Here is a 22,952-nt window from a genome sequence, read left to right on the forward strand (position 1 = left end):
GGTGCTATGAAGAAATGTGAATGGTGGGAAGGCCAGGGACAGTGCCCTAGGAAGTACAGTCATGCTTCCTGGATAGCCATGAGCAGCCTTGGAAAGTGCATGTGCCTTGGCATCTTGCCATGGTCAGGTGAGGTGCACTTCACAAGCAAGAGGGGAAAAAGCACCAAGTTCTAAGACCCAGGAGCAGGTGAGAGGGGCACAGCACCTGGACAGAGCCTGTGCACCTGCACCCTGTGTCGTTGCTCTCTCCAGACAGTAGCACAGTTACACAGGAAGGAAAACCTTTCCCCTAGAGGAAATTACATACACCCTCAGCTTACAGTGGGTTCACACCCTGAAAAATCTGTCATAAGCTAAAAACATTCAGCAGCTCCTAACTTAACAAGACAGCACAATGTCAGATGTTGGCTTTCCGTTCATTGGGGGCTGATTAGGAGCTGTAGCACACTGCTGCTCCCCAGTAGCAGAGCGTAATGGCCATGTACCACTACCCTAGCGAAAGTTCCAAGCTCAAAGTGCAGTCTCTACTGAATGCATACTGTTTCAGGCCATGATAAGGTCAAATCACCCTAACCAAGAGACTGTAATGAGCTTCAAAAATATCCTCATATGCTCGAGTCTTCTATCTAACCTTCACAGTTCCCAAATCTCTGTGCGACTTAGCATCCCACAATTTAAAGAGGGTGCTGAAAGCAAACAAAAACAGAAAGAATGGCACTTAAGCTTCCACAGAGACATTAATATCTGTGCGCTCTCTCTTTCTCTCCTATACACAATGCTGTCTCACCTGAGCCTGCATAGCCTATGAAGTGTGCCTCAGGACTGTCAGTTCACACCTGAGGAAGTGGAAGGTTTTAAAGTCCCTGAGCAGGGCTGAAGGGCAGTGAGTGGGAAAACACAACCTGCATGCCACAGAGAACATTGAGTACAATTGACTTAGAAGGGCACCAGGACATGCTAGGAAGGTTAGTCTCTGTTGGGGCATAATGGGGAAGCTAAGGTGGGATGTGTCATAGCAAAAGGAAGCCTGGGAGGTACACACCCAGACCCTGTACCTATAGTGTGCTCCACAGGCCTGTCACTATAGAGAGCAGCTTTCCAGGTACTGCAGGGTTTTGGGCAGGTCGCCATGGATGGCTTGCCTCTTGCTGGCTCAGTGTGTCCTTCCATGACTCTATGGGGAAGTACATGAGAGCAACCTTCTTGTTGACAGTGAAAGAAGAAGTCCTTGGCCAACCTCAGTCCTTGGCCAACCAGCTGATGGCCATGCCCCTGGGCTCTAGGCCTCTGGCCTCTCCTCCTGAAGTTGGGCAACTGGAGAGGCTTCCTCTTGCTCCACTTGCTATACCTGAGGCCGAATAGCCCAGGCATCTTTCCCTGTCCCTCCCTTCTGGGATCAAAAGAAAGCATGGTGTTTCCCTCAAGCCAGTCAGGTGTATGGTTTGATGCATTAGACCTTCAGCTGCCCCTGCAGAGCAAATTTTCATGTTCACAGACCTGGACAGTGTGACTTGTCTACACAGGAATGTGTGGGAAATGCTGGAAAAAGCCTGATAGGGAAGAACATACCACAGGAGACATCAGCATGGAGAGGGGACTGAGGCATACCCTCAGAATGCTCCAGAATGAATAAAAGAAACCAGTCCTCTCACTTAGGAATCCTAGCTAAACCCAACAGGATAACAGAGAAAACCCATCACAGACATACCAAAATCAAAGCACCTAACATCAAAGACTAACATTTACCTTGAGAAGGAATCCCAGAAAATAAAGAATACTATAGAGGAACGGCCATGAAGAATGTAATTAATTTATTAGCCATAGCAGTAGCCAGAAGGTGGTGGTATAATACAAAAAAAGAAAAAAAAAAAAAAAAGGTTGTCAGCACAAGATTCTATCCCAAGAGGATTTTCCAAGAGCCTAAACAAAGGCAAGGCATGATAGTGCAGGCCTGTAGTTCTAGCTTTCAGGAGGCTGAGGCAGGAGGATTGCCTCAAGCTCAAGGCCAGCCTGAACTACACTGTGAGACTGTCTAAAAGGGGAAGAGGAGGCAAGAACCTAAATAAACCCATCAGCAGACAAACAGCTGTGACCATCACACCCACAATAATGAAGGCCCTTGGGAGAAGAAAAACTATCCCAGAAGGAAGGCTAGAATTTAAGGAAAGAATGATAAGCAAAGAAAGTAGGTATGTGGGAAAAGAAGTACACACAGTCCGTAAAATCCTCTCAGTACTAATTGGCTGGCTCAGCGTAACAGAACTGAGTGCACTCAAGTAGCATACAGAGGTCACAATGGGTGAGGGATATGACAGTTCTGTTAGGCCATTGTATCATTGCATTGTGAGTTTTAAGCCTAAATGTACATGTTAAAATTTCAAAGTGACTACTAATAGAAAACAAGGGGCTGGGGAGGTAGCTCAGTAGAATAAGGGCTTGCCTGGCAAGTGCAAGGGCCTGAGTTCAATCCCCAGTTCCGCGGGGGGAAAGAAAAAAAAAAGTCAGCTATGTAGCTTCTGTATCAATATAATGGAGAAAATGAGTGAAGAGGGGAAAGTTCAAAAGAAAAGGAATTTTTTAAAAAGAAAAAGGAGGTCTGGGGAGATGGCTCAGTGGAATAAGCGCTTCCCTGGCAAGCACAAGGGCCTGAGTTCAATCCCCGGTTCCGCAAAAAAAAGAAAGAAAAAGGAAAGCCATAGAAAAGCAAAAACTATTAGAAAGTACAAAATAAGGTGGCAGGAACTGATCTAAGTATATGGATAACTATGATCAAAGTAAAAGAATGAAATTTTTCTGTTAAAAAACAAAGGCTGGGGCTGGGGAGATAACTTAGCAGTCTAAGTGCCTGCCTAGAAAGCACAAGGACCAGGGTTTGATCCCCAGTACCACATGCCATGCCATTCCTAGTTCTGGGCACACAATACTGGCCTCCAAAACCAGGAATGGTAGTGCGTGCCTGTAATCCCAAGAGAATAGAAGCTGAGACAGGAGGATCACTATGAGTCTGAGCTATGTAGCAAGACCCTGTATAAAATAAACAGATAAATGATTTAAAACAATTTTTTTTAATTTCTAAAAAAAAAAAAGGCTGTCAAACTATATTTTTAAAAACCTAAACAAGTAGAAAAGCTAGCTACACAAACAGGGAAATTTGTTCTTTTAAGAGACATACCTAAGGGCCAGCCAAATAGCTCAGCAGGTTAAAGTGCCTACAAGCAGGCACAGGGGCCTGGGTTTCATCCTCCAGGCCTGAGGTGCCAGCCCCGCCCCTGGGGCGTGCTGAGGTGCGATTGAGACTGGGCATGGTGGAGCGTGCCTCTAATCCCAGCTCCTGGGAGGCTGTAAACAGGTGGATCATTATGAGTCCGATCTAGTAGTGAGACCCTGAACACCCTGTAGACCCTTCCCTAAAATACAAAAATAAATAAATAAAGTAAAAGACATACCTATGATGTAAGGTTTCCCAAAAATTAAAATGATGGAAGTAGATATGCTAGGAAAATACTGATCAAAGGGAATCTGAGGGAGAATTTGGTATCTGTGAATGACAGATCAAGTGAGCAGAGTACAGATGCTACCCACACCTAGGAGAGGTCTCACTTAACACACATACTGATTGTGCCACCTAACCCAGAAACATTGACAAACTCACAAACTAGGCTTTAAAATATATGTCAATGCCTTTCAAAGACTGAAATCGTATAAGCCATGCTCTTTTCTCAAAGCAATAGGTTTGAAATCAGTAACAACAGACTTTTTAAAAAATGTGCCTTTCTTTTATTGTAAGTTAAATAATAGCAAAAGGTCAGACTAAATGAAGAGATATATCATATTCATGGATAGAAGCACTAAGTATTGTAAACATAAATGCAATACAATTCAAATCAAAATCCAAAGGTGTTCTTTGGAGGTTTTTTTTTTTTTTAATGTTAACATGCTGTTTTAAAATGTATATAGAAGATAAGGCCATGACTCAGTGATAGAGCTCTTGCCTACCATTATCCCAGGGCCCGATCAGTCCCCAGTTCTGGGGGTGAAGAGAAAAGCTATGTGGAAAAGCATAGATCCAGAATCATCAAGATACTCATGAGGAGAGTAATGGGGAATTTGCAGGACCAGGACTCCTAGGTCATGGTGACTGGGACAGTGCAGTTTGAGGACAAGAAGAGAACAGAGACCTCAGGATCTTCATGGTCGAGAAAAACTTTGGTGACCAGGTCCTCAGGGCAGACCCAGCAGAGGACAGAAAGCACATTGCTGTGACAGGTAAAACCTGTTCTGTGTATACAGAACATTAGTGTGAGAGAAGAACAGGGCATGTTTAGAAGACACAGGGTCATGCCCTGTTTGTTCTTGGGTCAGGATTTCTTGAAACAGACCAAGAGCAGAAGGAAAGGTGTTAATGAACCTGAATTCACTGAACCCTTAGAAATGTGCTCCTTGAGGTACCATAGGACAGAAGACTTGTGTACTCAGGAGCAACTGCAGGACCAGCCTCCAAGAAGTTTCGCTGGGTGCAGGAGCACTTCGTGAAAGGCAGCACTCAGGAGAGGGCCAGGCTAAACAAAGGCCTGTTGCCTGACCCAGGATAGCTGTGTAGGGCTGTGTTGGGTAACTCATTGAAGCATATGCTTACAAGCACTTTGTGTTTTGTGTTCTGATGTAATGTCAAATGGAAAAGAGCCACAGAAAACTACTGAATATGAAACAAGCACACATACTGCCTTCTCTCTCCTTCCCATCCCTCCTGCCTCTCTTTCTTTCCTCCCTTCTTCCTCTGTCCGTCCCTTGCCAATGATTTGGAGGCACTGGAGCCAAAAGTATGATTTTTTTAAATGGCAGAAATACTTCAAGGAATGGAAGGCCCCTTGGCACTTAGTGTTGTCCTCTCCTTTAGAAAGTGTGGAAAAAGAGCTCCCAAGAGATGAAATAAGCCAAGACAAGAAGGTGCTGCTAACCCTGCCTACCTATTAGCCCAGCCAGTGCCCACCCATCACCACCACATGCTGGCCCATTCTTCACCTGTGACATCACTTTACATTCATAAAGCAGACATTGATTTTCTAGTGTGACTACTTCTTCATAAAAAGCAGAAAATGTGGTCAGATACTATGGCACATGCTTGTAATCCTGGCACTCTTGGGGGCTGAGGCAGAAAGGTCAAAAATCCAAGCCACGCCCAGACAATTTAAGGACTTAACAATTCCCTATCTCAAACTAAAAACATGCTAGGGATGTAGGTCCATGTGAAGGTCCTGAGTTTAATTTTAAGTACAATAAGAAAATATAATAATAACAATAATAATAATAACATTGCAAAAAGAAAGGTTAGAGTTGCTGAACTGCTGAGCTTCTGAATGTCTGAGTTTGGATACCAGAGGCGCTGACTCTGCCAGGACTTGATTTGCCTATAACAAGCTACTGGGGAGCATTACCTGTGTGGACAGCAGAAAAAAAAAGTTGGACAGGTATGTGGTAGTGGGTGAGGGAGGCCCACAGAGGTTGGTGATGCCTCCCACAGCTGACACATGGACCACACTACACAAGCTGTGTTCACAGCCTCCACATACACATGAGGGAGCCAAGGCCCAGGAGATGGCGGGCTCCCTTCTCACATGCTGGTTGTAGACCAATTGCCTTGCCCCTTCACCAGGTGTCCAGCTCCCTACCATCCTGTTGCACGCAGGCCATATGGTCACTGGAGACACCAGGTGAATGAAAGAGGCTGTCCTGATTGGCACATTGTGAGCAGACAAAGGACACAGGGCACAGAAATAGCAGGTGTGGTAGTGTGCAGCTGCCAGGGATCCCCAGACTGCCATACACTCACAGGTCATGTACCATCCTCTCCTGGACACTCACGTGGTGGCCAAAGCTCACTGAAGGTTGCAACCTCAGGGTGCTCTGTGACACTCATGTCCAGGAGTATAGTCTTCTCCCTCCCTCTTGCTGCCCCTCAGGCCTACCCCTCACCTATTGCTGTGACTTGGACTGGTATCTTAGTAATGACATCCTGGCCCCTGGTCACCATATCACTCAGGTAGCTAAAGTGCCAACTGTGTTGAGTCACAGGGCAGACATGAACATAGGTTATGTCTGCCCTGGGCCTCATCTGCCTGGGGCTAGCAGCTGGTGCTGTGCCCTGTCAGGCAGTACTATGCCATGAACCTTCCCGTCTGTGAACTCTGAGGGAACTCAGAACTGAAGCTGACCCCAGATCACCATGCCTGTCATTGGAGCTGCTTTAGGAATCCTGATTGGGTCCAAGTTTCCTGAGCCCTAGTATTGAGCTTCAAGGCCCCGGAAACAGCTTAAAATGCAGAGGGACAAGTGGGGGCATTAGGGGACTACTTTCACAATGTCTGTGTGTGGGCACATGCTCTGTTCCCAGAGAAAGCAGAAACCAGCCCTCTGAGAGGGCTAGGGCTCAGGGATCCCAACTAGGAAAGACCAACTGCCCCATTAGCTTCTACTGCAGTTTTGAGTTCATCCAACAAAGTTATCCCAAGGTGTGGCCATGGGGCCACAGGTGGCCTGCTTTGTTGAGACCTCCTGCAAAAATGGGAAGTGTGCAGCTGGCCAGCCAGTGCCTAGAGGCCCCATTCCTACTATACTCCCTCCTCTGTAGGGACTGGGGGATGCTCCTGACCCTCTCAGGACTAAGGAGTTCACTTGACTGGGGGCCCAATTCCTGGCAGGGGTGCCCTGCACCTGAAGCCACATGCCCATTCCTACAGGAGCTCATGGTCTAGGTGGGGCACTGCCTTGCGTAGTCTCTAGGATCCAGGGACCTGAGTCCACAGCTAGCCACTCATTGGGAACAGTAGCTCCACTCCTTATGTGTCCTGCCCCTCTCTGCATACATAGTCACCTTGCCTACCAGCCCTGAAGTCCAGCACTGGAAACAAGTATCCAGGCCCAACTCTGAGGGTACTGTGTTCCAGAGCCCCTTACCCTGCAAAGGATGGAAGAATTCCCAGCACCCTGCCAGCACCTTTGCTCCTAAGGTGTAGCCTAATCTGACTACACTTACCCTATTTTCACCATTCCACTTTAACCTAAGAAATGAAGCCTGTGGGCTACTCCCAGAGGAGAGCCCAACTGGTTCCTTGGCATCCCTTATACCCTATAATGCCATGCAAGGCACAGTCAGGAAGCTGCCTAGAGATTTCTGCAGGAGAGGGACCAGGGTGAGGCTGGAGACAGCCTCTCTGGACCCCACAGGAGCTAGTGTGAGTGCAAGCTTTCTAGGACCCCACTGGCCACACTGTGAACCTCAGCCTTGCCTGCAGCCCCGGCCCACACCCCGTACCAGCCCCCTTCCTACCAATCTGGTAAGGGAGCTGTGGCTGGTTAGGGCCACGCTGCTGATGGCACTCCTTGGTTCCCCCAGGCCAAGTCCTTGAGTCCTGCTGCGTCTGCCATGTGTCCGCATGGCTCCTCTCTATCTGTGCAAAGTTCTGTTACTTCGTTTTTAATTTGGTGTGACTTGTACTCAATGATGATAACCTTCTTAGCTCTCATGTCCCTCCTACCCCCAGCAGTTGACCAAGCTCCACCAGTTGGCCATGCAGCAAACCCCCTTTCCTCCCCTCGGACAGACCAACCCCGCTTTCCCCGGTACGTACCCAGCTGCCCTTTTCTGACCTCCTTCTCTTCTCACCTGGGGACTTTTCTCAGAGCTATCCTTGCACAGTGCAGCGGTGCAGCAAGCGGCACAGTTGTCACATGGCTGTGGCCGGGCAGGGATCAGTCTCTCACTATGTGGGCTGGTTCATGTCACCTGGTCTTGCACACCTTGCCTGTGAAACATCTACCTTTGAGGGTGTCTGTGCAGCAGCATTCTGTGCTGCCCACAGACATCAGTAGTCCTTCCTGTGAAGGCTTCTGTGTGACCAGCCCAGGAGCAGGCACTACAATTGCAGAAAAGCGGTGACAGGAGCCAGCCCCAACCCAGGCCCACATGAGGCAGCAGAGCAGCAGGTCCCTCTCACAGAAGCAGAGCTGTCCAGCTGTGGCTGGAGAGGACACTGGACACGCAGTCAGCTGCACTGCGCCAGTCATATTTTGAGCTTCCCTAGTTGAAGGGACCTTGCTTATCTCCTTGAGGGCAAAACATTAAACCTCTCTCTTCTTTGCTCTCCAGGAGAAAAGCTGCCTTTACACTCCTCCGAAGAAGCTCAAAATCTGATGGGCCAGTCGTCAGGTAAAGCAGACCTGTGGGTGGGAGAGCAGCCAGGGAGGCCAGCACAGGAAACGGTGTTTTGGGACAAACCCATGTGCCCAGCACCACATCTTCAGCCACACACAGCTCCCTGGAGCCCAGCCACAGCAGGCACATCTGCTGGACTAGGGCTCTAGCATGCTCAGAGCTTGACCCCCATATCACAGGTAGCCTAATCAGGGAGGGCAGTTTGTGCGATCCTTGTTCTCAGGTAATGAATAAAGCATGTGGGGCACATAATGAAGCGGTGAACAATGTGTGCTTCTAAAAATGTGTTTCCTTCAAGTCTTGACTACACTGATCTGTTGGACCTTCTCCCCATGGCAGTAAGACTCTTGCTCTTCATGCACTGTGTGTGGTACACAGACCTGTAAGCTCAGGGACTAAGGGGTCAAAGAACAGTTGTCCAGCAGCAGAGAGAGTTCCCTGAATTCTTGTTAGGAAAACACTGGGGCTCCCCACCCCAGGTTGGCTTTTGATTACCAGGATGACAATCCTCACCAAGGCCCCCAGAGACCAGCAGGGCACACAGCCTGGTCACAGTGTGGGTGAAGAGGGTGTGAAAAGATGTGGCCTTGCAGGGTGCAGCCTCAGTGACTGTTCTATGCTGGGTGTAAACTGGAGAGGGTACTGCCTCTGGAGGAGATGTGGCCTCTGCAAGAGGTGTGGCCTTCCTGAAGCTTGAGGAGGGTGAGCTCTTGAGGGCTTTCTCTGCAGGTTCTGAGGGACTGGCCTTCTTCCTCACATTGGGCTATCACCACCATGAGAAAGCACTGACTCTGGGGCTGTACTTCCCCAAGATAGATGAGCACTACTTTCAATAGCTGTGTGCTAAACTGCCTGTTTAATTTTAGTGCTCCTTAAAAAGGGCCTGCCACTTTACTTTCCCCGTCAGCTTGCCAGATCCCATATGTGTCATAGCTGCTCCGTGCTCATGCTGAGCCAACCTAGAGCTCCTGTCCAGGGTTCAGATAGGACTGAGAAATCTTCCATATGCTGTGTTAGATGTCACCATTTTTAGGGTGTGTGTAGTTATTATTGTATTGAAAAGATTGTTAGTAAAATGAGAAACAACAGAAACTCCAGTTTAGATGTGCCAAAGAAAACAAAATCAGGGATGAGTTGGTTCGCTGCACACCACCACCTATCCCCACTGTGCTGGACACCTGCCCACAGGGTCACTTCAGCAGGTTAAAGGCTGCACATTCTTAGGGGCTAGGGGGAAATGAGAGAGACTGCACACAGAGCTGGAGAGTAAGGTGCACCCTGAGGAGACAGGAGCTTGCTGAGGTTGTTTGAGGGACTGCCCAGGTCTGTGGAGATGAGACTGAGTGCAAGGGTAGAGGAGGCACAGCAGGAGTCCAGTGGAGGGCCAGTTCTGGGATACCTCAAGGGCAGAACTTGCTGGCTAGTGGTTGGAAGGGATGCTGAGCCTGGGTCTGACTGACCCTGATGCCTGGGCCCTCTCAGGGCCTAGGAGAGATAAGAGCAAGGTTTAGTTCTAGACTTTGGTCAGAGCCACATCACCAGAAAATGCCCTGAAGGGGCCATGACTCCAGCTTGGGCCCTCTGTGCTGTTTTACATGTTTCAGGGGCAGGGATGAGCTTGCCTATGGACTCCTGAGAAACTGCTACCTGGTGATATAATCTGATCCATGCAAGGACAACCACCTGGGCCTGGTGATAACCTAGATCCCATCCTCATTTTTCAATATAAAAAAGAGGTCTACACAGAAATGTGGCCTCTCACTGGCCTAGCAGCTCCTCTGATGGAGCTAAAGCTGGTGATCAGGTCTCCCTGCTTCAGGCTACTGAGCCCTGCGTGGGCCTGGCTGCTCCAATTGTCTAGCAGCCTTTGGGCAGGATTAATCAACAGCACCACTCTGGCGCCAGCCACCTGCAGCAGGGCCATGAGACAGAGGTGTGCAAAGGAAAGCAGAACAATGCTCAGAGCCAAGAAGGTATCCTGTGAGGATGGGCACTTGGTTTCATTGTGACAGTGTGGCCTGTGCCCTGAGTACCACTGAAACCCAAGATGTGGTAGACATCCTCCTGCCCAGGGAGAGGTGCCACAAATGGGGCCACAGGCACAATGTGCCAGAGTGAGGAGTGAAAAGTCACTGTGCTGGGGCCCCATTTCCTTTTGACAGAATCTGGTGCTCAGGAGGCTGGGCTGTCATGGGGCTGGGAGCTCAGAGGGCCTTGGGCCAGCCTTCACCCCACCTCACCCAGCCTGAGGTGCAACATGAGTATCCTTGCCACCAGCCTAACCCTGTACCCTTGGTGTGCCCAGGTCTGGATGCCAGCCCTCCGGCCAGCACTCATGAGCTCACCATTCCCAATGATGTGAGTATACCCTGCGTCTGCCTGTCCAGCTCCTGTCCTGCCACCAAAAGGCCAGGCAAGAGCAGCTGCCACCAACTACTTAGTGACACCTTGTGGCCCTGACTGCTGTTTGATTCTTTCCTATTTTTTTTCCATTTTACACTGGTCTAATGTTTATAAAATGTGTGATTCTACACTGTAAGGTACCAAACAATAAAGGGGCACTGGTGACCTCAGGGTTCATCAAGGGTATAGCTGGGAAGTCACTGTCCTGGCTTGAGGTCTAACCCTGAAGGGCAGGATGACCCAGGAATGTCCTCAGTAGGCTCTCCTCACTGCTGCCAATCCAGGCCTTCCTCTTCTGAGGCTTGGGACTCTGTTTTTGGCCCAGCAGACCAGAAGTGGGCTGGAAGCCACAGGCCTTCCCCTTAATCCTCCTGGGCTGAGCAGGAGGACACTTCCATAAATCCTTGGATCATCTCCAAGCTGAGAGACCAGGAAGAAGAGTCCTCTGTGGGCCATGCAATGGCTGTCCCCTCTCCAATTCATGTGCGCTGTGTGTGGAGCTGTACTCTCAGGAACCTTCCCTGCTCTACCACTTGGTCCAGCTGGTTAGGAAACTTGGATCCTGCCCTTTCCCTACGAGAGCCACTGCAGGTAGTTGGAATTGGTTGCTGTAAGGCTTTCTTCCTGAGTCTGGATAGTAGGCTATAGGGCTTCAGGGCAGGAGCCAGGAAAGCAGTAAACAGTGGAGGCCACGAAACTCTGGCCATGCTGCTGACTTTCTTGGGGCTTATGGTAGAGTGAGGGGCAGCCTCTGCACAGGCAGCAGAGCTGCTCCAAGCTTCCTGTTCTTGCTGCTAACAGGCACAGAGGCCCTGTCTGTATAGAGCTGCACAACATTGACACAAAGCACCATCACTGAACAGCCTTTAGCTCCCAGGAATGTTTTTTAACTTGGGCTGAGTTGACAGAGTCATCTGCCCCAGCATCCTTGAAGGATAGAGTTTTCAGCTCTGTGCCCTTTAGGACCCAAGTGACAAATGCTGTGCATGCTCCCTAAGTGGGGCCTTTCCTTGGACCTCTTGTTGACAGCGCTATTCCATTAGCATCTGAAAAGCTGCTCTAATCCTAGCATTCACTGTAAAGTGGAAATGAACTTAAGGAATACACAGATGGGGCATCTTGGAGAGCTAGAATATGGAGCCTGCTCTCTAAGGCTGCATGCCCTGTCTCCTACCTGAGCTCTCTTTGGGAGGACAGCCTGCTGCTCAGAAGGAAGGCATCCAACATCACCCAGTACTCTCTGCAACATGCCATCCTATGTGGAGGGCCCTTGATGGCTTCCTGCCAACCCAGATCTCTCAGGGATGGTGGGCTTCAAACACCAGCCACCTGCCACCTTCATAGAGACCAAGAAGCCAATCATGGATTTGTGCCCCCATCACTTTGGCCATAGGTCTGGTCCATGGTCACAGTGGATCGTGCCAGTCTGCAGGTCACTCAGCTCAGATGCAGAAAGGCACTGATGACAGGTTGTGTGCACTCACAAGTGCACAGCAGGGCATTGGAGACACAGGCTTGGCCCTTGGTCCACTCCTGACAGTCACCATGGGCCTCCCCATGGCGACTTCAGAGCTTGCTTTCTGCTTTTTGCCTCTGGTGTTCAGCTCTTGTGCTCTGTCCTCAACACCAAGAGCCTTTCCTGTGGAGTTTGGCAACACCTAGTTGCTCCAGAACATTGTGCTTTTCTTTAAATTTTTAATGGAGAGATAGATGCAAAACTAAAGACACAGTGAGCTTGGGGCTGTATATCGCAGGCAGGATCTGTAGGTTCAGGGGAAGCCAGGTGGGAGGTCACCCTGAGTTGCCACTGGCTATGGACCGTTGGTGCTGGGATGGGCCTATTCTGACGGTGGAGCAGCAGGCGGAACTGCCCTCCATTCATGCCCTAGGAGGGAAGGAAAAGTATAGTCAGGAAACAGACTGGGTGCCCCTTAGCTGCTGGGTAAGCTCTGTGCTCACAACAGGTGAGCAATGGACACCTGAGAGGTCAGAAAGTGCCACCCACACCCAAGTGGATTGATGCCAGGACAGAGAGCAGGAGTGGCTGGGAGAGGAGGAGGGGCATGGGGCTTCCGCTTGGGCAGTGTGCTCCCCCTGCACACAGGTGTCTGCAGGTACTCTTGGTCACACATTTTCTAGGTCTCATGTCTGGTGCTGTAAAAGATGAGTCCCAACCATCTTTGTGTCAATGTGAGGGGACACAGCCAAACAGGCTAGTGAGGCCTTGCACGTTAGCAAGCCACACTCTCTGATCTTGGGCTAGGCACACTCAGAACAAGGGACTCAGATGTGAGCAGGAAAAAAGATAAGGGAGCTCAGAGGTGTAGGCTTTCAGTAGGGCCTTTTAATTATAGGTGGGGCCTGAGCACAGTGGGTGAAACTCAGAAGTGCTGGCAGGAGACCAAGGAGCTGAAGAACTCAGGGATCTCAGGGGCAGAAGTTTCCCTCTGTGCTCACAAGGACTTGATTATCATGATCCAGTGAGAGCTGGTCCTAATCTAGGTTCAGCAGAGAATGTCTGCAAAGTGAGCAGTGTGAATACCCTGAAGGTTTCCTAAGGACATGAGCCAGTTCATGTAGCACCTGGTCCCACCCAGGTGCCTTATTGCTGTCAGAAGCTTTAAAGTGAGTTCTCTGTCCCACGCCATTTTCCAGCCCACCTGGCCCTTCTGTGTGATATCTCACTGCAATACACACAGGAGCAGGGGATATTGCTGATCTTTAACCTCAGCACAACCCTGACTGTGCCCACGGGGGCAAGAGCACCTAAGCCATCCAGGATAGCACATGCCTACTGCTGCAGCTCTTGGCCACATCCTGTCTGGCCACCTCCTTTTCCTGTTCTCATACCAGCATTGCCCATATATGGCTGTAAAGATTCTGTTTCACCCATAGTAAAAGTTGAGGTATGGCAGCTGGCCCCTCTACAGAGTCTTTCTGGAGTCCAATGTATTCTTACCAAAACAGCAAGGTGGGCCTGGAGGAGCCTACACAGCTGCAGCTGCTGCCAGAGGAAGGCCTTGACCTCCAGGTTGGTGTCCCCATGCCCAAGTGTCCCTACCCTTGCCCGGGCTACTTCAGAGGCCCTACTTTTGACAACCTCTATAGCCAAAGAACACTGCATCACCACTTCAGGTCACAGAGTAGAAAGGAAGTAAGTGCCTGATGTGCTGTCAGAATTTCATCTGAGCTCACAAAGGACAGGTTCTCTGGGTTAATGTGCATCCCATCCTCCTTCGAGCAGTGCATATGATGCTTACTCTTGGAACAAAGCTGTTTCAATCCTAAGGAGCAGCCAAGAAGGTGCTAGCCTGGCTCGACCACCACCAGGTCCTGACTCAGTCTCTGTCCTGCCCATCTCTGGCCACTCTTGACAGGACTGAAAGATTGAGGACATGTGGCCACCATCTGTTGGTCTGGTGGACTTTTCATGGGAGGGTTCTAAGCAGAGGGCCCAGCCTGGCAGCACCCCTTCATCCCAGGAACACTGAGCTCCAGGACAAGGGTAAAGACCAGGGCCAGTACCCTGTCCTCCTGGGCAACCAGAGGCTCTTATAGGTATCCTATAGAACTATCTTGGGTTTTCCTCTAAGAAACTTCCCCCATCCTTTTTCTAGCTAATAGGCTGCATAATTGGACGCCAAGGGACCAAAATCAATGAAATTCGTCAGATGTCCGGGGCTCAGATCAAAATCGCCAATGCCACTGAGGGGTCATCAGAGCGTCAAATCACCATCACAGGGACCCCGGCAAACATCAGCCTTGCTCAGTATCTCATCAATGCCAGGTAAGTGACAGGCTGGGGATCATCCAGGGGCCCCGCATCATGGCCTAGACAGTGAAATCAGGTGAGTGCCCAGCCACTCTCACCTTCCTGGCTGGACCTAGGGACAGCTATTACAGAGATGGTCTCCATGTAGACATGGCCACCCCACTCAACTGACAGTCATCTCTAAGGAGCCAGGACACTAGAGCAAGAGACATGTAGGGTGGCCAGGAGGAGGTCCCTAGACTGCCCCTCTACCACATGGATGGATCTAGGGGCACTGATGACTAGGCCTCTGCTGTCTTGTTCTCCCTCTTCCCACTCATTTTAGGTTGGGAACAGGACAAGGCTGGCTTGTTACTTCCATGATGGGCCTACTATGACTCACACCCAACACACAGAGTTGAGAGTTGAGATGCACACAGGCATCACAAGGACACATGCTCCCAGCCAGACCACTGGTGGACAGAAAGCCCTACAGGCTACCAATCTTCCAGTCCTGGTGCTGAGCTCCAGGCCATCAAGGGGTGAATTGCCAAGAGCAGACCAGGACACCCAACCCTGACTTTCCCTGTCCATCTCCTGCTTTCCATCCACTGGCACCCGCAGGATCAGTCTGGCACCTTCTATCTACATGGTTGGGTAGAGTGGTAGAGCATGGAAGGAGTCCAGATTTCCCACGCCTAGCATGCATCTGCCTCCCCATGGGCAGCAGCACTGCTCTAACCTGCTCCAGTGGTACAGGATTCTGACCCCTCTCACACGCACAGTCAAACATGAGGCCCTTCTCAGCTAGGGGAGGGAGGCTCAGAAGACTGACAGCACCTGTCAGGGACAGCATAACACAGTGACAGGTGGAGGTAAAGACCTCTCACCAGACTGTGCTGTTCTCTGACACACTGTGGCTCCTGAGGGGACCCAGGGACACATGGAGGTGAGGGTGTCACCCTGCCTGCCTCACTGCTGACTGCCTCATGAGGCCCCTTGTGTGCCTGTGTTTATTCCAGGCTGACATCCGAGGTCACCGGGATGGGTGCACTTTAATCCCACCCAGGACCCTCCATCCTGCATACCTGACGCTCAAGCCTGCAGTCTCACCGGCCGACTGCCCCTCCTCGTAAACATGAATAGAGCATTTTCTTTACTAGCAGAGCCCACATGTGCTATGGATACAGCACAGACATCCACACCCCCACCCTGAGTTAGCTGTGCCCATCCCTGAGTCCGCATGCTGTGCTGGTTACTTTAATGCTTCATGGTATTCCTGTGTGTGGCATCTTAGAAACGTATTCCTCAGTATCAGTGTGACTGTCTGTTTTAAGAGCTGGCTGCTTTGGCAGTACCTCCTGTGACCTGCTCTCCTCCACACTTGGACACCCTGTTCTCGCTTATCATGCTGACTCAGTTTCCCCTCAGAGCCCTGCTGTCTGGGTTCACATTTCTACCCCAAGTCATGTGCTAGAGTCAGGGTGTCTTTCCTGCACCTACAGAGAGTGCCTGGGAGAGGAAGGGCTTGGGGGTGACCTGAAGAACAGGGTGGGGGCAGACGTTGCTGGTCTACTACCTGGAGTATCTCATGGTAGCACCCCAAAGCCCTTGGCACTTATTGTTGGAGTTAATAAATGTTATATGCCCTTCTGCCTCTGGCTCTTCTCTGCTCTACACACCTGTGGCCACCAGGCAGCCTGTGGTCTTGAACCTGGGTTCTTCCTCTCAGCCACAAATTAAGGTTACTCTCACTCTCTCTACTACTTTTCTAAGCTCTCTTCATTTGTACAATCACATACAAAAACAAAAATTGCATGAGTCAGCAACCCGAACTTGCAGCTAATCTTGTCCTTTGTATCATGTGCCTCTTCTGTGTGACCCCAGAATCAGCGAGCACACCTGAGCTTAGTGCAGCGTGCATGGGACAGGCCTCGTACAGCCTCCCCTGCACAGATGCTGCTCTGGCTTAGGGTGAACTCACTATCCCAGGCACAGCCACACACCAGCCTGGACATGGTCAGAACTATAGAAAAGCACCTCCCACCTGAGCAGACAGTTCCAAGTTCATATGAGACAGGTCAGCGGTGACTTTACAGACACTGAGTCCATGATAAGACAGTCCCTATGCCTGACCCAGGACACATGGACTATAAAAGACACACTGCAAAGTTAGGTGCAGAATCTTTTTTTTTTTTTTTTTTTGGCAAAACCGGGGATTGAACTCAGGCCCTTGCACTTGCCAGAGAAGTGCTTATTCCACTGAGCCATCTCCCCAGCCCCAGAATCATTTTGAAAGGAATAAGTTTCACCTTCCATACCCATGACAAATACCTGAGACCATAAACTTGGAAAGAGTATAAAGGTTTGCCCTAGCTCACAGCCTCACAGCTTCATATCCATGGCAGGTTGGCTCCTTGCATGCAGGGCATGACAGCACTCATGGAAGTAAGGGATCCCACCATCCCCTTCAAAGGCTTGCCCTATTTTTTACTAATGCTTTTAAAACATTTTTGGCACTTAACTAGAGAATGTGGTTTATTTTTTAACTTACTGAATTTTTGTCTCCTCAAACATTTAAAATATTTTTTCCTTAGGTAAAATATTCTCTGATGAGGTAATTAGTAACAGTTCTAATGGGTCTGATTAACAGAAACCAAGGTACTGATCCATGCAGGGCTAGTTACAAAGTGCCCCACACTGGGTGGCTACTATCAAGAGAAATCCACTTCTCACACATATGTAGGATGGGTACAGAGGGCCAGTGACGCAAATGATAAAAACTATTTACCAACAGACAAGGGATTCAGAAAAAAAAGGGTTATTCAGATGATTCAGAGGGATGGTGGCAGGTTTCTAAGAGGACCTGTGTTTGCCAGTGGAGACTGGTGTCATTATAAACCTGTGCAGAGGGGTATGGATAGCTAGTCTAAGTGTCTTGGGAATCTTCTCCAAGGACCCCAGCTTCTGTTAATCCTTTGGGAGTGTGCACAGCTTTACAGTTGTGCACTAAAGTTGCAAACTGTCACAGTCTTGCTCAGCTTCTGCAAAGGCCCTCAAACTTTAGCTCAGGTCTGGGAAGGATAGTTGGTTTTGTTTTGTTTTGTTTTGTTTTGTTTTGTTTTGTTTTGTTTTGTTTTGTTTTGTTTTGTTTCCCGGAACCAGGGATTGAACTCAGGCTCTTGAGCTTCCCAGGGAAGTGCTTATTCCACTGAGCCATCTCCCCAGCCCCAGGGAAGGATAGTTTTTATAGTTAGGCTATTTCAGTCCTCGCTGATGCAATCCCTGGTAAGTACTGGGTAGAAGCGTGTTGTCAAGTTTGGGTTATGAAAACTTAAGCCCTTTTGTCACAAGGGTCCTGGCCCAGCCCCTTCTGGGTTACAGATGCCTCCTTCTTGCTGTGTCCTCAGCAAGGGATGAGAACTCTGGGGCCCCTTTTTTAGGGCACCAATCCATTCACCAAGGCTTCTCCCTCATGACCTAGTTCCCCCAAAGGCCTCACCTTGGCACCACCACAGGGCCTAAAGATTCTAATGTAAGAACTTTAAAGAGACACAAGCCCTGGCATTGCAACTGACAAAGTTGAACTGCTCTAAGTAACAAAAAGATCTATGGGCTCTATGTCTAATTGTAGCAAGAAACAAGATCCCATTCTGCCTCCATCTGTCCTGGGCCAAGGAGCTGGTTGGAACTTGTTCCTGATGCACTTCTGTCTTCCGAGTCGTTCACTCTGTCTGTTCCACAGATCTGGTACTCCATTAGTTCTGCCCAGCCGTGGACATAACAAGGGATGCAGACCTCTACAACATCGTAGTAAGGTTCATAGGGAAAGCTGTGCTCGAGGACTGTGTGGGGTCTGCCCACAGGGAACGTAGTAGGTTCGCATCAAGAAACCAAGTCAGCACCTTGTTAACAAATAAGGGACAATAACTGTCATTTCCATGGCACAAGGAAAATATTGGTAAAATTCCACAGCATTTCATGATGAAAATAATCAACAAACTATCATGAATAAAAACTTCCTTAACCTGGCTGTTACAGGCTTTGTGTCTCTGAATTCATGTGAAGTCTCCAGGGTCCCAGAGCATGGCTATGTTTGTCCATAAGGTCATGAAAGATGAGAATAAGTTAAAATGAAGTCATTAGGGTGGCTCTAATCCAACACAACTGTGTCTTTGCAAGAAGAAATCTGGACATTAGACAAGTATCCACAGAGGGAAAAGACATGTGAGGACACAGGAAAAGACCATCATTGGCCAATCAAGAACAGCCACCTGCAACAGACTATCTCGACCTCAGAGAGAAGCCCCTGTGCACCACATCCCTAAACTAACACCTGAAGAACAGCAAGGAAACAGGCTTCTGTCTTCATTGCTTGATTTATGCTATTTTATTATAGCAGACTAAAACAACTCCCCATTTCTGGAAAAAGAAACAGAGGAATAAAGGGAGAGAGGAAAAAAGGAAGGATCTTGATAGATCTTGATTGAATCTGCAGATCACTTTGGGGAGCACTGCAGTCTCCTGCAGTAAGGGAGGTAGGGAGGCACAAAGGCCACCCACAGACTAGAAGATCTTCCAAATCACATATCTGATAAAGGACATGTTGGCCTTCCATCACTGTGACAAAATATCTGAGATAATTGACTCAACAGGAGGAAAGGCTTATTTTGGCTCATGCGTTCGGAGGTTCTAGTCCATGGTATTGCCTGTCATATGCAGTGCTTCATGGCGGCAGGACATGGGAGAGGAGGGCTCTTCACTTTATGGTGGCCAGGAAGCAAAGAGAGAGATTGGAAGAGAGATTCTAAACATCTTCAAGGCTGCATTCTGGTGGCCTCACTTTCACCACTTCCCAGTGTGACACAGGTGGGAACAGGTCTTCAACATGTAATCATTTGGAAACATCTCAGATACAAAACACAAGGACTTATATGTTGAGTACACAAAGAGCTCCTGCGTGTGTGTGTGCACATGGTTTTCTTTGCCACAAAGAACATTATTGGCATGATCCATTGATAGCACATAAACAAATTTTGTGGTTGACCAAGACAGCAGCCTTGGTGAGTGTTGGCTTCCTGAGTATAGTCATGGTGTTGTGTTTAGGAGGGAGTATGTCCTTGGTTTTGGCGATGTCTGCACTCAGCTGGGCCCATGGGAGCTTACAGTGTGGATGGCATAAAGACCTGGCAGTGGAACAAGGACACAAGCCACAGTGGCCTTGGCCCCTCAGTCACGCCATTCTCAGCTCCTCCATCTGGCCTGCCCTTCTCCCAAGCAGCAAAAGTGCACAGGTGCAGAGCAGCTGAGCTGGACTGTGCCAGTGTGGTGTAGGTGATATCAGCCAGAGCTGCCAGACAGGAGAATACAGGGAGGCACAACACGGGAGGGAAGGTGTCTCACATAGCTGGATCACAGACCTATGAACCCAAAGAATCTATGGGAAAACTGCTGCAGGAAATAAAATCACAGTGTAAATTATATAAACCAACTTCTGGAAACAAATGACTAGGCAAATGATAATGTTATAGTGGAGGAGGTAATCCCCATCCATAGTAGTAAAGGAGATAATAGAGAAAAAGCATAGAATCAAGCCCAAATCCAAAACAGTCCTAAGCATGGATTGTTATCAGATTAGTAATATCTCTTAGTTATTGTGGGATCATCAGGCCCACAGTCTCCCAAAAGAATAGATGGCAAAGGCTTCAATAAATAACACAAGTGGTATGTTTAGTTTCCAGGAGGATCAAAAAACCCTCTCACAGCTTTTGATAATCTCTAAATTCTGACTAAGAACAATTCTGGGTGACCCACAGTTACAAACAAAGGAGGAAAATACTGAAGAAAATGCAGGGATCTAGTGGAACCTTGGGAAATATTTTCCCAAGTAGTAAATTATGTCAATTAGGAGAATTACCTTATCTTTAGGTTGGTATTTATTGCAGAGGTGTAGAGCCTTGCAGCTGCAGTCTCCTTTTAATTAACTAGAGTTGGAGGCAAAGCCCTCAGTTGTGGCCTTATCCTTTGAAGTGTCTCAACTTCACAGACCAATTCAGTCTTCTGTGGAGCCTAATGACTTAGAGGTTCATGTACTATGAGTCCATTGCCCATCTCCAGACAAGAGCCTAAGCCTCAGGCAAACTCACACACAAACACAAAAAGCCAGTTGGTTAGTACAAATCACCCAGGAGGGACCCAGCCTGAGTGCAACACAGGTGCTGCTATGCCCAGCCTAGTCCTCACATCTGCTTTCCCAGTACTGCACTGACTTCTGTCTCGTGAGTGGCACTGGTGCTGTCTGGGGGCCCTATGCTGTGATTGCATTAATAGGTACCTGCAGGAGACCAGGGGCACCCAGCCGTTCTCCCCTCTCCACCAGGAGACAGCCAGATGCCAGAAATGGTCCCCACACACCTCATCACGGAGTCCCTTGGTCCCTGTCACCCATCTTTGACTCTATAGGGCCTCCATTCACCAACCTGTGCTCACTGAGTTTCAGAACCCAGGCATGGAGTGAGGGACAAGTATCAGCCCCCAGCCCCATGCTATGGTCTGAGGCCTGTGGCCTTCCTAGAGCCCCTGATTCATGGCCATGGAGCAGAAGGTAACCCCTTATGGGGACATTCTTCCAGGAAGAAAAAAGGACACCCACAGCCCTGGCCACAGTGCTGTACTTGTGGTGACCACAGCAGTAAGAGGATGACACTGCCATCTCACAAGGTCCCATGTGAACCCAGAATCCCCCATCATTTCCCCTTGCCTGACCCTGGTCACAGGCTGAAGAGCCCATGGGTGGGTGCTCAGACCTCAGGTACCTTACTCAAAGGTACCCTCCCGGCCTTGGGACTCCAGCATGGCCAGCAACCAGAGCACTAGGCATAACCCCAGCTCAGGGGGCAGGATACTATGGGAAGGCCCCAGGCAACTTTCCATTCTGAGGATGCTCTGGCCTCAGGCTGAAGGTTGGGGCCCTTGGAATGGCCAATGACCCAGAGCTGAGGCCACTCACCATTTTGTGTCTCCAGGCTGAGGCTGCTGACTGCTAGCCTGGTGACTTTCCAGATGACATGCACCCTGATGACTCACAGGGAATATGTCATAAATCCATCCCTGTGGAGGCCTCAGCCACCACTCTCCTGGCAGCAATAGGGTACAGTGAAGGCTGAGGGAAGTGACCTGGTCCCCATATCCAAGGGCCTCCAGATGATCTGACGCAATTCCCCAGATGGGCAGCAGAGGGCGCCCCAGGCTGCAGCTCAGCCTCATTCCTGAAGGAGTAGGAGTCTAGAGGAGAGGACACTGAGATGGAGGAACAGAGCCCAAAACCTTTGGGACAAATACAGAATGGAGGCCCCCACACTTCTCATATTTCCCCTTGCTCTTCAGTGACACATGAGTGCCCCAACCTGTGCTGGGCCCCCAGCAGGCTGGAGGAGGGAAGGATGGCATCTTGCTGATGACTGTTGCTGGGGGTCCCAAAGCCCACCCACCACTCACCCAATGCCATCATCAAGGTTCTCATCTGTTCTCATCACTGTAGGGCTTCCCTTAGATCTCCACTTCCTGCCCTAACTGGTACCTTGGACAGCAGGGTCCTGCCCTGCCCTGACTCCAAGTTTCTCACCTCCTGCCCCCACCCAGCTTGCAGGCCCCTGTGCTGCTATGTCCAAGGAAGCACCCCTGAGGTCCTCATGCTGATTTCTGGGGCCTCTGCCTCCCTGTAGCTGGGTGCACTGAGGCCTCAAACCTGGTAGAGACCTCCCTCTGGACCTCTGGCAGGCTAGATGGGCGGCCTCAGATTTGTCCAGAACCAAGGTGACTGTGCCTGGCTCCATACAGGTCCCAATGCCAGGGAACCCAGGGAAGCCTTCGCAGTATTCTTCAAAATCAGTTCTATGCTGGGTGTCACAGTGGTGATTGCCTGTAATCTCAGTACTCTGGAAGGCTGAGGTAGGATAAGCTTGAATCCAGCCTGGGCAATTGAGCAACTTAGCAAGACCCTGTCTCAAAGGACTAGAGGCAGTGGTGCAAAGATCCGGGTTCAATTTGCAGTAGCCCCCCCAAAATTCTAATGCAGGGTCCCGAAGCAGCCCTGGCTCCCCAGAGGCCTGCCTGCTTTTCCAGAACTATATTCTCCCCAAACTCTGTGGGGTGAGATGAGGTAGCAGAGGTAAGGGTAGTGTGGGCCAGGCAATGTCCCTGAGGACACAGGGACAGAAGTTATGTGCCCACACTGAGGCTAAGGTGGGTGGGTCCTCAGTGTCCAGGGGAGCAGCATCCCACACTGCTATCATGACTCCACCTCCAGTGCTGCTAGCAAGTGGGATTTTTCTGGGCTACTTGAGAGATTGGAGTTTCCAGGAGAGCCTGTCCCTGGCCTGGGTCACATGACAGGATACTGCTGCTGTCCTGGCACCAGATGCCAAGGCTTTTCCACCAAAGCTGAAGGCCTGAGCTGCCCCTTCAGACACCACATGTTGGGCAGAGTCATCTGCCTGTCTGAGGGTATCGGCAGTGGGACCTGGGACCTGGGTGGCTGTGCTCAGCTCTTTGCTGTGTAGAGGACACCCTCTTCTCTCTTGCACA

General features: G+C 49.7%; 1 protein-coding gene across 9 annotated transcripts in view; it reads left to right on the forward strand.

The window, feature by feature from the left end:
- The window catches only part of Pcbp3 (poly(rC) binding protein 3), a 71,117-nt gene extending 55,154 nt beyond the window's left edge, over positions 1-15,963 (forward strand). For 5 of the 9 annotated variants that reach the window (XM_004631809.3, XM_023715998.1, XM_023715996.1 and 2 more), the window contains 5 exons: positions 7,542-7,620; positions 8,147-8,206; positions 10,518-10,570; positions 14,233-14,402; positions 15,389-15,963. In XM_004631809.3, the coding sequence (XP_004631866.2) occupies positions 7,542-7,620; positions 8,147-8,206; positions 10,518-10,570; positions 14,233-14,402; positions 15,389-15,425 (399 nt within the window). In that variant the 3' untranslated portion in view covers positions 15,426-15,963. The remainder of the gene's footprint in view (positions 1-7,541; positions 7,621-8,146; positions 8,207-10,517; positions 10,571-14,232; positions 14,403-15,388) is intronic. The other 4 variants (XM_023715995.1, XM_023715999.1, XM_004631808.2 and 1 more) reach the window with 3 other exon arrangements.
- Positions 15,964-22,952: the final 6,989 nt, after the last annotated feature.

Source organism: Octodon degus, unplaced genomic scaffold, assembly GCF_000260255.1.
Source record: "Octodon degus isolate 3935 unplaced genomic scaffold, OctDeg1.0 scaffold00045, whole genome shotgun sequence".
NCBI classification, from domain to species: Eukaryota; Metazoa; Chordata; class Mammalia; order Rodentia; family Octodontidae; genus Octodon; species Octodon degus.